At 34.7% G+C, this 16,030-nt stretch overlaps 1 protein-coding gene across 1 annotated transcript in view; it reads right to left on the reverse strand.

Annotated features, from left to right (window-relative positions):
* The window catches only part of MYO1H (myosin IH), a 372,029-nt gene that overhangs the window by 194,688 nt on the left and 161,311 nt on the right, over positions 1-16,030 (reverse strand). Inside the window, 2 exon segments of the mRNA XM_053702119.1 lie at positions 713-804; positions 3,411-3,491. Coding sequence (XP_053558094.1) covers positions 713-804; positions 3,411-3,491 — 173 coding nt within the window.

Below are 16,030 nucleotides of genomic sequence, written 5' to 3' on the forward strand. Positions count from 1 at the left end.
TATCTTTAAAATGATATAAAGAGCCCAGTTAGATAAGAAATTGTCAAATTTATATGAGACACGTGATAGATAAAGGGACCGTAAAATCAAAATTAAATTGGCTTTTCCCCATTAATATCTTTAAAATCATACCTAGGTAGGCTTATGAACATCAATACACTACTGAGAGCTAGATGCCGATTGGTGGATACATATATATGCCTCTTGTCATTGGCTCACCCAATATGTTCAGCTGGCTTCCAAGCTGGACAAGGAGAGTGGTGAAGTACAAGTTAATTATCTTATACTTTATGAGGAAAGATGTGGAGCCAGTGTTCAATGCCTTTACTTTCCAAAAAGGGGAAGAATTTGACTTTGAAATAGTTATGATATGTGCTCTAGTTCAGATAGCCTCAAAATGTGGCCTGTTAGGGAGGTCTGAGGACAGATTTGAAAAACCAGTGCACACAGCAAATTATATTGCATATGGTCCTATGTATTCATTGCTATCATGGTTAATGAACAGTCAAAATGAAACTTTCAGAATTCAGATAGAACATGCAATTAAAAGAAAACTACATTTACTTTCAGATATTCCATATATGCATACCTAAATATGCTCCTAATGAGCAAGAGTTCACAGTGTAAACATGAATAAGGCTTTGTTTTATGTATGTGTTGATTTGATCATTTACGTTATTTAATGGTCTGTTAAAAATACACAAGCACCTACGTAAGAAAATGGGGGTGGTCTCCAACCTTCTCCTCTAACTTTGCCAGCAAGCTCAGGTCTGTGGCTTCCCCAGGTCTCAAACATTCCTCATCCTACAAGACAAAGTCATAAAGGAGACTGCACAGCTGTTACATCACATTTACACATTCATTGGGATCCAAGGGGGTTATCACATTATAGATACTGTCTGTCATGAGCTTAAAACAAATGCTCAGCTCAGGTTTAGGCCAATCTCTTGCTCTTCTGAAGGGTTTTCATCTGCTTACAGCACTTTAACAAAGATATTTACATTTCTAGTTGACACTGAGTATTTAAATGGATAGTAAAGTCCAAATTAAACTTTCATGATTCAGATAGGGCATGTAATTTTAAACAACTTTCCAATTTATCATCAAATTTGTTCATATACTTATTTCTTATCTGAATGCATTTGATAGTTTTTCACAGCTAGAGGGAGCTAGTTCGTGTGTTTCATACAGATAACACTGTGCTCACGCATGTGGAGTTATTTAAGAGTCAGCACTAATTGCCTGAAATGTAAGTCTGTCAAAAGACCTGAGATAAGGATGCAGGCTGCAGAAACGTAGATACAAGGTAATTACAGAGGTAAAAAGTATATTTCTATAACAGTGTTGGTTATGCAAAACTGGGAAATGGTAAATAAAGGGATTATCTATCTTTTTAAACAATAACATTTTTGGTGTTTACTGTCCCTTTAAACACTTGCCAACGTTTCTAATGAGATCATCAGAGCTGAGTGATAGAAGTGTGATAGGCTTCATAGAAACTATTTTAAAAAATGGAAGCAAGCACCAAATTTTAGAATTTCAGAAAGGGAAGGTCAGTCCATCAAGACAAACAAGAAAACAATTTCAAACACTAATAATATCATTAAAGATAATGTTAACCCAACATGGAAAGGATATTCTAAAATCAAAACCATTTAACTTCTATGTCACTTTAAGGGACAGTTTAGCCTTTTTTGTTCTCCCTTTTAATTTGTTCCCAATGATCCATTTTACCTGCTGGAGTGTTTTAAATTGTTTACAATAGCTACTTTACCTTTATATTGGAATTTGAAATAACGGTTTTTGTCTGTGGTATCCCAAACTGTGCTTAAAGTATTTCTATACCCAAGTATGGGCTATAGAAAAGTTGTGTATATAACCCACTGCTTAGTGCTTTTTTATTTTAACAATGAAAGAGACTGTTTTATATCCTTTTAAAAGCGTGAGCCCACTTTTTGTATACTTACTCGCAAGGCCAAAAAATAGTCAAACAGTGTATACAATTTAGTATTAAAACAGAACTTGCCTGGTCCCTCCTTATATTCTTGTATAATTCTTTTGCCCAATTCTTAGTGCCTCACATATAAATGTTCACTTAAGAGATGTGAACAGATGATGTTACAATACTGCTATCTAAACCTGCAATGCTAACCCCTGCAATGCTACCCTATAGCAGTGTTACATTTATAGGAAAGAGTATTCATAGGCTGACCATATTGCCGCTTTAAAAAGGGACACATATGAAAAATACATATGTCAGGGCTGTTTTCAGGGCTGTTTAAAGAAATGGTTTTGTATAAGAACCCTCACATATGTATTTTTCATATGTGTTCCTTCTTAAAGCGGCAATATGGTCAGCCTAAATTATTCAGCTTAATGCAATACATTAGTTAATGACATGATCAAAGACAGTCAAATGGCCAATTTTGAAAATTTAATTCAGGGTGAGCTAAGTTAAAAAACAGACAATAGAATTTTGAAGTTGTTTAAAATTGTATGTTCTATCCAAATTATGAAAGAAATTGTTGGGTTTTCCTGCCCCTTTAATACTTTTAGACCACTGCCATAACCTTATGTGGGACTGTTTACAGAAGGTACAAATTGCTTTGCTTCCGTTTGTGAATACAAGTTGAATCTGAGAACAAAACTACAACAGCCGAGTGTTCCTGAATAGAGCTTATGGGGCTATAATGTAACGTTGTACCTAGATGTGATGAACCACCTTAAAAATGATTGGAGGTGACACAGTGAAAAGCTGATACCATTTGTTACACTTTATAACAACTGTACAGAATTCCCTTAACATCAGCTCAGTCTGGAACCAGCCATAGAGGAGGCTGCAGCCGAAAGAGTGAGTGCATGTATTGGGGGTCTGGGCACTTGCAGTTTTGGGTACGGTTGTATTATATATCATATATATATATATATAGATGTTTGGTTCTGATTGTCTCTGTTTTTTTTCTTTCTACATTCTAGAAGTGGAAAAGAACAGTGGCATAGAAGATGTTTGACTATATTATTTGTGCTAGACTTGTCTGTTAATGAGTTGGTAAAATTGAATACATATATTTGTGATTATAAAATTTATATCTTTTAAAAAAAGACCTTCAGCAAATAGATTTTTTTTATTTGCGCAACAGTTCTATATTTTTATGTTGGGTTTATTTAATACACAAGAGGCTGAGGATCTGTTTGTAGTAGGAATCAGATGCTGGGGGACTAGGCTTAATCCCCAAAAAACCAAACCTACAAGACCCTTGGGGGACTAACCTTTATTCATACATGAGATTAATGCATTGTTTGCCTGACTCCAACACATAGATTGGTATCTAGATTATTTTTTATTAAATTATCAATCCACTATATTGTTTTAATTTAATGGATCTATTGCAAAACACAAAGAAAATTACCATTATAGCGATTATTCCTTTGTACTTTTCTTCAATAAGGTCGCAGATGATTTTGTTGTCATAATACTGCACTGGTTCCCACTGTTAAAAGAAAAAAAAAATCATAATCTTGGTGTAGAAAAGGCATATTATTATTATTATTATTATAGGAACATCAAATGTTAGTGGTTTAAACCGCTGCTTCATAAACCCTGACCACCAGTGGCGGTTGGACCTAATCAACAGAGGACCCTGGTGCAAGATTCCCACCCTGTTAATTGTTAAAGATACAAGGACTGTAGGTATTGATAATAAAACAAATAGCAGACAAGTTTAGACATGCAACATATCAGAGCACATAGCATGATAGAAACATTGAAAAAAAAACTTGTTTCCAATCCCGTGTTAACTCTAATTAGGAGTACAGTCCATACATATATACACACACACACACATGCATAGCCATGCACTTATAAGCACATCCTCATATACAGAGACACACACACATAACACATTCACTTACTCGTACATACACACATAACACATACCCATATTCATACATACACAAACTCACTCAAACACACACTCAAATATATATACACACACACACACTTATAAATACATATATACACACACTCATATATATACATACACTCACTTATAATTACATATATACACACACTCATATATATACATACACACACTCATATATACATACACACACTTATAAATACATATATACAAACACTCATATATATACATACACACACTTATAAATACATATATACACACACTCATATATATACATACACACACTTATAAATACATATATACACACACTCATATATATACATACACACACTTATAAATACATATATACACACACTCATATATATATATACAGTACATACACACACTTATAATTACATATATACACACACTCATATATATATATACATACACACACTTATAAATACATATACACACACTCATATATATATATATATATATATATATATATATATATATATATATATATATACATACACACACTTATAATTACATATATACACACACTCATATATATATATACATACACACGCTTATAAATACATATATACACACACTCATATATATATATATATATATACATACACACACTTATAATTACATATACACACACTCATATATATATACACATACACACACTTATAAATACATATATACACACACTCATATATATATACATACACACACTTATAAATACATATATACACACACTCATATATATATACATACACACACTCATATATATATACATACACACACTTATAAATACATATATACACACACTCATATATATATATATATACATACACACACTTATAAATACATATATACACACACTCATATATATATATACATACACACACTTATAAATACATATATACACACACATATATATATATATATACAGTACATACACACACTTATAATTACATATATACACACACTCATATATATATATACATACACACACTTATAAATACATATATACACACACTCATATATATATATATATACATACACACACTTATAATTACATATATACACACACTCATATATATATATATACATACACACACTTATAAATACATATATACACACACTCATATATATATATATATATATATATACATACACACACTTATAATTACATATATACACACACTCATATATATATATATATACATACACACACTTATAAATACATATATACACACACTCATATACAGTACATTAGTCATACAAATTGTAGGAAGAGTTTAGGAATTGCAGCTCTTTAATATGTAGCCCCTCTTTTCAAGGGACCAAGAGTAATTGGACAATGGACTCAAAAGTTGTTTCATGGACAGGTGTGGGCTATTCCTTTCTTATTTCATCATCAATTAAGCAGGTAAAAGATGTGGAGTTGATTAAAGGTGTGGCATTCACATTTGGAAGCTTTTGCTGTGGACACACCACATGGGTTCAAAGGAGCTTTCAATGCAAGTAAAACAGCCAATCCTTAGGCTAAAAAAAAGAAATCCATCCGAGAGATTACATTAGGAGTAGCCAAATCAACAGTCTAGTACATTCTGCGAGAAAAAAAGAACTCACTGGTGAGCTCTGCAATACAAAGAGGCCTGGACGTTCACGGAAGACAGTGGTAGATGATCATAGGATCCTTTCCATGATAAAGAAAAACCCCTTCACAACATCCAGCAGACAGAAGAAGCCAGATGAACTCTGAAGTGTATAGGGATATATTGTCTGCTCAGATTCACCCATATTCACCGGTTGATTGGACTGCGCTTCAATTTACAGATTGACAATGACTGAAAACATACAGTGAAATTAGTTTTTTTAAGGCAAGGAAGTGGAATATTCTGCAATGGCCTAGTCAATAACCTGATCTCAACTCTCTTAAGCATGCATTTCACTTGCTGAAGACAAAACTTATGGCAGAAAGACCCGTGAATAAACAACTGAAGACAGCTACAGTAAAGGCCTGGCAAAGCATCACAAAAGAGGAAACCCAGCGTTTGGTGATGTCCATGGATTCCAGATTTCAAGCAGCCATTGCCTACAGAGGATTCTTGACAAAGTATTAAAAATAAACATTTTATTTATGTTTGTGTTATTGTGTCCAATTACATTTGAGCCCCTGAAATAAGGAGACTGTGCATGAAAATGGTTGCAATTCCTAAACATTTCATACAATATTTTTGTTCAACTCCTTGAATTAAAGATGAAAGGCTGCACTTCAATTGCATCTCTGTTGTTGCATTTCAAATCCATTGTGGTGGCGTACAGAGCCAGAATTATGAAAATTGTGTCAGTGTCCAATTATTTCCCGACCTAACTGTATATATACACACATATACATATATATATATATATACATATATATATATATATATATATATATATATATATATATATATATATATATATATATATATATATATGTCACATCACATATACATCAGGTCTGATCAGCAAGAAGTGACTGGACTATCGAATCCTATTTGCTACAATATGTAATGTATTATGTGCCCTGACACATTTTTCAGTCAGCATTAAAGTCAACTCAAGAAAGTGATAAGAAGGTGAGAAGGCCACACTCTTCAAACAATTATACATTCACGGTCACCGTCCTGACAAGTCAAATCGATCACAGCCACATGACTGTGCACACTACACACAGACACTTTTCTCCGCTTGCAATGCAGAAAGTCTCTGGGGGTGAGCTCTGACTGTCTGCTGAGCACCTGTAGAAGATGGTGTCGGTGCTTAGATATATGTTAAAGTGTTGTTTAATAGATTAAATAAGAAGAAAATGAAAGCACTTTCACCCTTTGCTCAGGCTGCTGTTGCTGAGAGACAACAGTGCTGCTAGCAGTCTTGTCTTGTTTTCTTTGGTTCTTCTGAAAATAAATGCACGTCTACAAACCATTACCAAAACAATATTTACAAAAATACAATAGTTTGCTAGTAAACAGATCACTAACATGAGAACAATTATTTGGTTAAATAAGCTTCATATACATGAAAACAAAAGCAAAAAAGGTTATGTAACCCAATTAACCCCTTCACTACTGGGACTTTTAGAGAAAAACTTGCTCAAAGTACTGGAGATTTTTTTTGCATTTTTACAATCACTCCATTTAAACAGAAAAAAACCTTGTTTTTTTTTTATTTACCTATGAAACCTATATTTATTTATTTTTGGCATAAGAAGAGCTTTCTGTGTATAACAGTTTCAAATAGCTATTTGTTCACAGAATTATGAAATTATTGTAAATGTACAGAAAAAAGATATATAAAATACTAATTATCACAGAAATGATTTACATATAACTTGTGCAGTCACAAGACAAATGCTTGCAGAAGCTTCTCTAGGTTCCCCTGTGTTCAGAATTAGCAGACATGCATGTGTTTACCATTGCTTTTAGTAATTAGAGGCCACTAATTGCACCTGAGCACCGCACTTCTAAAAGGGGATTTTTAGACACGTTATGGCAAAGGGTGCAGGCAAAAATTGCCCCCCCAAAACTGTATATATTTATAAAGTAGACAACCCAAGGTATTGATCTAACCCATTTAGGCATATTTCATGTCACCAGTTTGCAGTCAGAGGTGTACCAAATGTGGACATATAAAAAAAATCATTAAAGGGACACTGAACCCAAATTTTTTCTTTAATGATTCAGATAGAACATGCAATTTTAAGCAACTTTCGAACGGGTAGATTACGAGGCTTGCGTTATGAGGGGTGCGGTGCTAACGTGCAGTTTTTTCTTACCGCTCACCTGCAGCACTGGTATTACAGGTTTTTACAAACCCGGCGTTAAAAGGCAAGAAGTGAGCGTAGAGCAAAATTGTGCTCCATAACGCACTCCAATACCAGTGCTGCTTAAGTCAGCGGTGAGCTGGTTGTACGTGCTCGTGCACGATTTCCCCATAGAGAGCCGGCTGAAAAAAAGTCTAACACCTGCAAAAAAGCAGCGTAAAACTTAGTAACGCAGCCCCATTGATTCCTATGGGAAAACACATTTTATGTTTACACCTAACACCCTAACATGAACCCCGAGTCTAAACACCCCTAATCTAACACTTATTAACCCCTAATCTGCCGCCCCCGACATCGCCGACACCTACATTATACTTATTAACCCCTAATCTGCTGCCCCCAACATCGTCGACACCTACATTATATTTATTAACCCCTAATCTCCCTCCCCCAATGTCGCCGCAACCTACTTACATTTATTAACCCCTAATCTGCCGCCCCCAACGCCGCCGCCACTATTCTAAATTTATGAACCCCTAAACCTAAGTCTAACCCTAACACCCCCTAACTTAAATATTATTTAAATAAATCTAAATACAATTACTATCATTAACTAAAATATTCCTATTTAAAACTAAATACTTACCTGTAAAATAAACCCTAAGATAGCTACAATATAACTAACAGTTACATTGTTTCTAGCTTAGGGTTTATTTTTATTTTACAGACAAGTTTGTATTTATTTTAACTAGGTAGAATAGTTACTAAATAGTTATTTATAATTTAATAACTACCTAGCTAAAATAAATACAAATTTACCTGTAAAATAAAACCTAACCTAAGTTACACTAACACCTAACACTACACTACAATTAAATAAATTCCCTACATTAAATTAAATTAGCTAAATCACAAAACAAAGAACACTAAATTACAGAAAATAAAAAACAAATTACAAGATCTTTAAACTAATTACACCTAATCTAATAGCCCTATCAAAATAAAAAAGCCCCCCCAAAATAAAAAAAACCCTAGCCTAAAATAAACTACCAATAGCCCTTAAAAGCGCCTTTTGCGGGGCATTGCCCCAAAGAAATCAGCTCTTTTACCTGTAAAAGAAAATACAAACAACCCCCCCAACAGTAAAACCCACCACCCACACAACCAACCCCCCAAATAAAATCCTAACTAAAAAACCTAAGCTCCCCATTGCCTTGAAAAGGGCATTTAGCTATATTGCTGCCCAAAGCCCTAACCTAAAAATAAAACCCACCCAATACACCCTTAAAAAATCCTAACACTAACCCCAGAAGATTCACTTACCGGGAGAAGTCTTCATCCAAGTGGCAAGATGTCCTCAACGAAGCCGGCAGAAGTGGTCCTCCAGATGTCTTGAAGATGGATGTCTTGAAGATGGAGCCGCTCCATGTCGGAAGGATGAAGATAGAAGATGCTGTCTGGGTGAAGACTTCTGCCCGTCTGGAGGACCACTTCTGCCTGTCTGGAGGACCACTTCTGCCGGCTTCGTTGAGGACATCTTGCCGCTTGGATGAAGACTTCTCCCGCTAAATGCCCTTTTAAGGGCAATGCCCATCCAAATGCCCTTTTCAGGGCAATGGGGAGCTTAGGTTTTTTTAGTTAGGATTTTATTTGGGGGGTTGGTTTTGTGGGTGGTGGGTTTTACTGTTGAGGGGGTTGTTTGTATTTTCTTTTACAGGTAAAAGAGCTGATTTCTTTGGGGCAATGCCCCGCAAAAGGCCCTTTTTTTTATTTTGGGGGGGCTTTTTTTATTTTGATAGGGCTATTAGATTAGGTGTAATTAGTTTAAAGATCTTGCAATTTGTTTTTTATTTTCTGCAATTTAGTGGGTTTTTTTTGTGATTTAGCTAATTTAATTTAATGTAGGGAATTTATTTAATTGTAGTGTAGTGTTAGGTGTTAGTGTAACTTAAGTTAGGTTTTATTTTACAGGTAAATTTGTATTTATTTTAGCTAGGTAGTTATTAAATAGTTAATAACTATTTAGTAACTATTCTACCTAGTTAAAATAAATACAAACTTGTCTGTAAAATAAAAATAAACCCAAAGCTATTAGTTATATTGTAGCTAGCTTAGGGTTTATTTTACAGGTAAGTATTTAGTTTTAAATAGGAATAATTTAGTTAATGATAGGAATTTTATTTAGATTTATTTTAATTATATTTAAGTTAGGGGGGTTAGGGTTAGGGTTAGACTTAGGTTTAGGGGTTAATAAATTTAGAATAGTGGCGCAACGTTGCGGGCGGCAGATTAGGGGTTAATAATATTTAACTTGTGTTTGCGAGGCGGGAGTGCGGTGGTTTAGGGGTGAATATGTTTATTATAGTGGCGGCGATGTCTGGAAAGGGCAGATTAGGGGTTAAAAATGTTATTATAGTGTTTGCGATGCGGGAGGGCCTCGGTTTAGGGGTTAATAGGTAGTTTATGGGTGTTAGTGTACTTTTTAGCACTTTAGTTATGAGTTTTATGCTACAGCGTTATAGCGTAAAACTCATAACTACTGACTTTAAAATGCGTTTGGAATCTTGTCGGTAGAGGCTGTACCGCTCACTTTTTGGCCTCCCAGGACAAACTTGTAATGGAAGTCCCATAGAAAAAAGGCTTTACGAACTTTACGTAAGTAGGTTTGTGGTAAGGCCAAAAAAGTGTGCGGTACACCTATACCTGCAAGACTCGTAATAGCAGCGGGTGTAAAAAAACAGTGTTAGGACCTGTTAACACTGCTTTTTCACCTTACCGCAAAACTCGTAATCTAGGCGTAATTTACTCCTATTATCAATCTTTCTTTGTTCTCTTGCTATCTTTATTTAAAAAGCAGGAATGACGCTTAAGAGCCGGCCCATTTTTTATTGAGAACCTGGGTTATGCTTGCTTATTGGTTTGCTAACTGTATCCACCAATAAGCAAGTGCTAGCCATGGTGCTGAACCTAGAATGGGCCGGCTACTAAGCTTTAAATTTGTACTTTTTAAATAAAGATAGCAAGAGAACGAATAAAAATTGATAGTAGGAGTAAATTAGAAAGTTGTTTAAAATTGCATGTTCTACCTGAATCATTAAAGAAAAAATTTGGGTTTAGTGTCCCTTTAACTTTTTCACAAACCTTGGGTTTCTCACTGAAATTATTTACACATAGTATGTGCAGTCATAAAAAAAAAGCTTGCAGAAGCTTCTCTAAGATCTCCTGTGTTCAGAATTAGCAGACATGCATGGGTTTACCATTGCTTTTGGTAATTAGAAGGCCACTTATTGCACTTGCGCAACACACTTCTGAAAGAGGATTTTTAGACACGTTATAGTAAAGGGTTAATGGTTTATTTGCTATTGCATAACTGCCCAAATGAACTGTACATATTTTAATAATTATAAGAATAGACAAAAGGTATACCTAGGTGAAACGACACAGAAAGTAAGAGACCGCATGACACAGCACTGTTCTAAAATAAGGCGAAAAAACATGGAGGCCCCTCTGTCCAGGCATTTCCTGGAAAAAGGACATGGAATAAGCCAACTAAGATGGCAAATAATTGAACAGATCAAAGTACCCAGGAATGGCATGGACAGAGAGACTTTACTAAAAAGGAAAGAAATGTGGTGGATCCATAAAATGGAAACCCTGGCCCCTAAAGGTCTGAATAGAGATTTTGACCTATCTTGCTATTTTTGATATGTCTCTGATATAATTGGATTTGGGTTATATTTTAGATAAAAGAAATTTGAATATTAGCAAAAGCCATATATCAATAATACAAAATGTTGTGAATGATTAGTTAAACTATGTATTTATGGCTATGTTACATCTTGAGCTTTATGTCATTGTTGCTATATTATTGTTTTGTTTTTAATTACTTGCTTCACAGATTAACCGGTAATTTCACAAAAGAGCCACAAGATGGTGCCAGAGTACAATTACAGACTGACTGGCGCGAAATATGAAACTATAAAAGTAGAAACCTGTGTTAAGCTAAGTATAGCATGATTAAGTGACACATAGTCACGAAACGCTGCTGTTTTTTACCCATGTCTGAATAAAGATAATATTGAATATAACCAGTGCTGTGGACATTACATATCTATTGGATCATGCTAACAGCAGGCAGTCAGATAAATCCCAAATGCAATAATTTAGAAAAATAAAAAAAGATTCTTTTAACAAGCATTGGAGTTCTCATTTACATTATTTACAGAAAACATGTACAGTGAAATTTCAAATTATTTTAAAATCTTTTTTAGGATCCCTTTTTTCAGAAATAGCAGACATGCATGGGCTTGTCATTGGTTTTGGTAATTAGAAGGCTGCTAATTGTAGCTGTGAATCACAGTTCTGAAAGGGTATTTTAGACACGTTGTGGGCGGCATAGGTCCAGGGCCCATTTGGTATCACAGTTCTGAAAGAGGATTTTTAGATACTTTTTGGCAAAGGGTCATATACAGTCACAAATTGCAGCTGTGCATCACAGGTCTGGAAGAGGATTTTTTAGATATGTTTGGGCAAAGGGTCATAGAAGACAGCTAATTGCAGCTGTGCACCACATTTCTTAAAGGGAATTTTGAGGAAAGGGTTAATGTCTTGTTTGCTCTGGCATAACTGCCAGTATTAAATGATATCATTTTCATGCCACAAAAAAAATAATTTATTCATAACCAGAATTTTTACCAGTATTTTTCAACTGTATTTTAAATTTTGGATGCATAGACCAGGTTTTGATGTGCATGTCATACAGTGAAAACGTGAGTTTTTCCTCACTCCCTTTTTTTTTGTGCAAACTCTGTTTTAGGGAACAGGCCTTCTTTTCTGTAGGGGGGATATAACTGGGGAAATGTCTGCCAGTAAGTCTTCCAATGTTTGTATTTATTATAGTCTAAAATGCAAACTGTTTTTTTTTTCATTTGTCTCCTTTCACCTCTGGGAATAACTGTCTTGGTTCCCTCATTGTGTATAGTAGTTAGCATATACTCATCTTTTTTGTCACTATATTTAACTGCTAGGAGTTCTTCACTCCGCAACGCTGCTGTTTTTCCTGCATTTTGTTTCTTGGAGACTAATTGCCAGGCTACAGTGTCAATGCTAAATAATATTTAAAAAAAGGGGGATACTTGTATAATAATTATCCACATATAGATTATGAGAGTTGACATATGATACTTTATATTTCGCACAACAGACAAAAGTTATTTCTTAGATAGCCTACTTCTCTGGAATGTTAATTGAAATTACTAATTCATTTGACAATACATTGTTATATAGGATTTATAACTGTATTTATCTTACTGTAAGATACCTATATGTATATCTTTTTCAACCCTCAATAAAAATATTTATAAAAAAAAAAAAAAAAAAGAATTATCAACATAAAGATGGTACCCATATCCTAGCAAGAGATGGATCAGGTCCCAGACAATTTTCTCACTTGTAGTAAGGTAAGGTGGGCAGCCAGGTGAATCTAATTGGCAGTCTTTCCCTTCATTTTGAATGTAGCCTGTGGAACTCTCACACAGTTTATACAATTTAATGCCGTAACATGCTTTTTTGGAGGGGATAATCTATCTTTGAAAAGCATTAGGGACTCATGGGGGTATATTTTTCAGCAAATAATTTGTTAAAATAATCAATTAGTGGTCTTATTTTATATAATCTATCATAATTTGTGTCAGTCAAAGGTAGGGCCTGTGTGTTATCGGTAAAGTGGAGGAAACTGTGTAAGGTTTCATACCTTGATCTGGGCTTTGCTGCTGGGAACAGAGGTGTAGAAAATACAGGGTGGGTAGACCAATACGATTTTATGCTTGGCTTGGGTATGATGCCCATAGTGTAAGTGTGAGCCCCCCAAAAAATGTAATTCTGCAATATTTGTTGGGATCCAATTATCTTAAAGGGACACTGAACCCAAATTTTTTCTTTCATGATTCAAATAGAGCATGAAATTTTAACCCCTTAAAGACCAGGGCTGTTTAGCTGTAATTTTCCTCTCTCTTATGTACTGTTCCCATACAAATTTTATATTGTTTTTTTCAGGACAAGCAGGGCTTTCTTTACATACCATTTATGTATCATGTCATATAATTGACTTTTAAAAAAAATAAATAAAATATGGTGAAAAATTGAAAAAAAAAAAACATGTTTTTTTACTTTTACGTGAAAAATCTTTTATTCATCTACAAAAGCTAATGAAAAAAACTGCTAAATAGATTCAAAATTTTGTCCTGAGTTTAAAAACACCCAGTGTTTACATGCTTTTTTGCAAGTTATAGGGCTATAAGTACAAGTAGGACATTGCTGTTTCAAAATATATATTTTTAAAATTTATCAATAGTGACATTGTAACACTGTCACAAACATAATAATTGGCTGTTACTATCTGCCTCACATGCCTGGCAGATAGTAACAGCGGTATTTTGGCGGAAGCGATCTCTGATCGATCCCGCAGCTCGTTTTAAGTCATAACTGTTCAGGACCGTCATCAGTCCTCAAGAGGTTAAGCAACTTTCTAATTTACTCCTATTATCAATTTTTCTTTGTTCTCTGGCTATCTTTATTTTAAAAGCAGGAATGTAAATCTTCGCAGCCAGACCATTTTAGGTTCAGCACCATGAATAGTGCTTGCTTATTGGAGGCTTACAATATGCAAGCATAACCCAGGTCCTCAACCAAAAATGGGCCGGCTCCTATGCATCACATTCCTGCTTTTTAAATAAAGATAGCAAGAGAACGAAGAAAAATTGATAATAGGAGTAAATTAGAAAGTTGCTTAAAATTGCCTGCTCTATCCGAATCATGAAAGAAAAAATGTGGGTTTAAAGGGACAGTCTAGTCCAAAATAAACTTTCATGATTCAGATAGAGAATGTCATTTTAAACAATTTTCCAATTTACTTTTATCACCAATTTTGCTTTGTTTTCTTGGTATTCTTAGTTGAAAGATAAACCTAGGAGGTTCATATGCTAATTTCTAAGCCATTGAAGGCCGCCTCTTCTCTCAGGGCATTTTGACAGTTTTTCACCACTAGAGGGTGTTAGTTCATGTGTCTCATATAGATAACACTGTGCTCTTGCACACGGAGTTCCTAGGAGCAAGCTCTGATGGGCTAAAATGGATGTCTGTCAAAAGAACTGAAATAAGGGGGAAGTTTGCAGAGGCTTAGATACAAGGTAATCACAGAGGTAAAAAGTGTATTTATATAACTGTGTTGGTTGTGCAAAACTAGGGAGTAGGTAATAAAGGGATTATCAATCTTTTAAAAAAATAAAAATTCTGGTGTAGACTGTCCCTTTAAGGTGATTTCTGGGCCAAGCACTGCTCTGCATATAGGTTAGTCTGGAAAGCCATTTCTTCCAAAATAGCATCTGAAAAAAATATTTTGAAATTAGTGACATCTACATTGATACCAGCAGACTTAGTAAAATTGGAAATTTCAGGGCTATAAAAATTAGGGGTATTCCAAATTAAATATCAGATCTAAATAATTTACAATTTGGTATAAGGGACGGACTGAGACCAACCAGGGCCCCGGGCAAAAGTGTGGTTGGGCCCCCCACCCCCTTTTTTCTCCACCTACCTACCTCATTTGCCCTTCCTCTACCCTATTTCCCCTCCCATCTCATATGCACCTCCCACCTCATATGCCCCTCCCCCGCCATGACTACAATATAAAGTAGTGAGGGGCAGACAAGGGGATAAAATCACTTCTGTTTACTTTTTACTGGCAGCTAAAGAGGTAAAATCATTCATTTGTATGTTATAGGCAGTTAAGGTGTAAAATTACTGATTAGTCAAAAATATACATCATGGATCGGGATCAACAGTGGGGCTAAGGTAGTGCTGTTAGGTTTGACATTGTATGACCCAACTAACATTGTGCCCAATCATCACAGATTATCCATTATATTGGTGGAGGAGCTGGAGTCTGGTATTGAGGATAAAATAAATAAATAAGAGAGTTATACGGTCTTTTAAAGGGACAGAAAGCGAAAATGATTAAACTATCATATTACAGATAGTGCATGTAATTGTATACAATATGCCAATTTACTTCTGTTATCAAATTTGCTTCATTTTTGTTGGTATCCTTTTGCTGAATAGTAACCATTGGGCCTTGGTAGGCTCAGGGGCAGCAACGCACTACTGTGAGACAGCTGAACATATTTGGTGAGCCAATGAGAAGAGACATATATATATATATATATATATATATATATATATATATATATATGTAGCCACCAATTGCTAGCTAGCTCTCAGTAGTGTATTGATGCTCCTGAGTCTACCT

Source organism: Bombina bombina, chromosome 2 (genome assembly GCF_027579735.1).
Source record: "Bombina bombina isolate aBomBom1 chromosome 2, aBomBom1.pri, whole genome shotgun sequence".
Taxonomy (NCBI): Eukaryota; Metazoa; Chordata; class Amphibia; order Anura; family Bombinatoridae; genus Bombina; species Bombina bombina.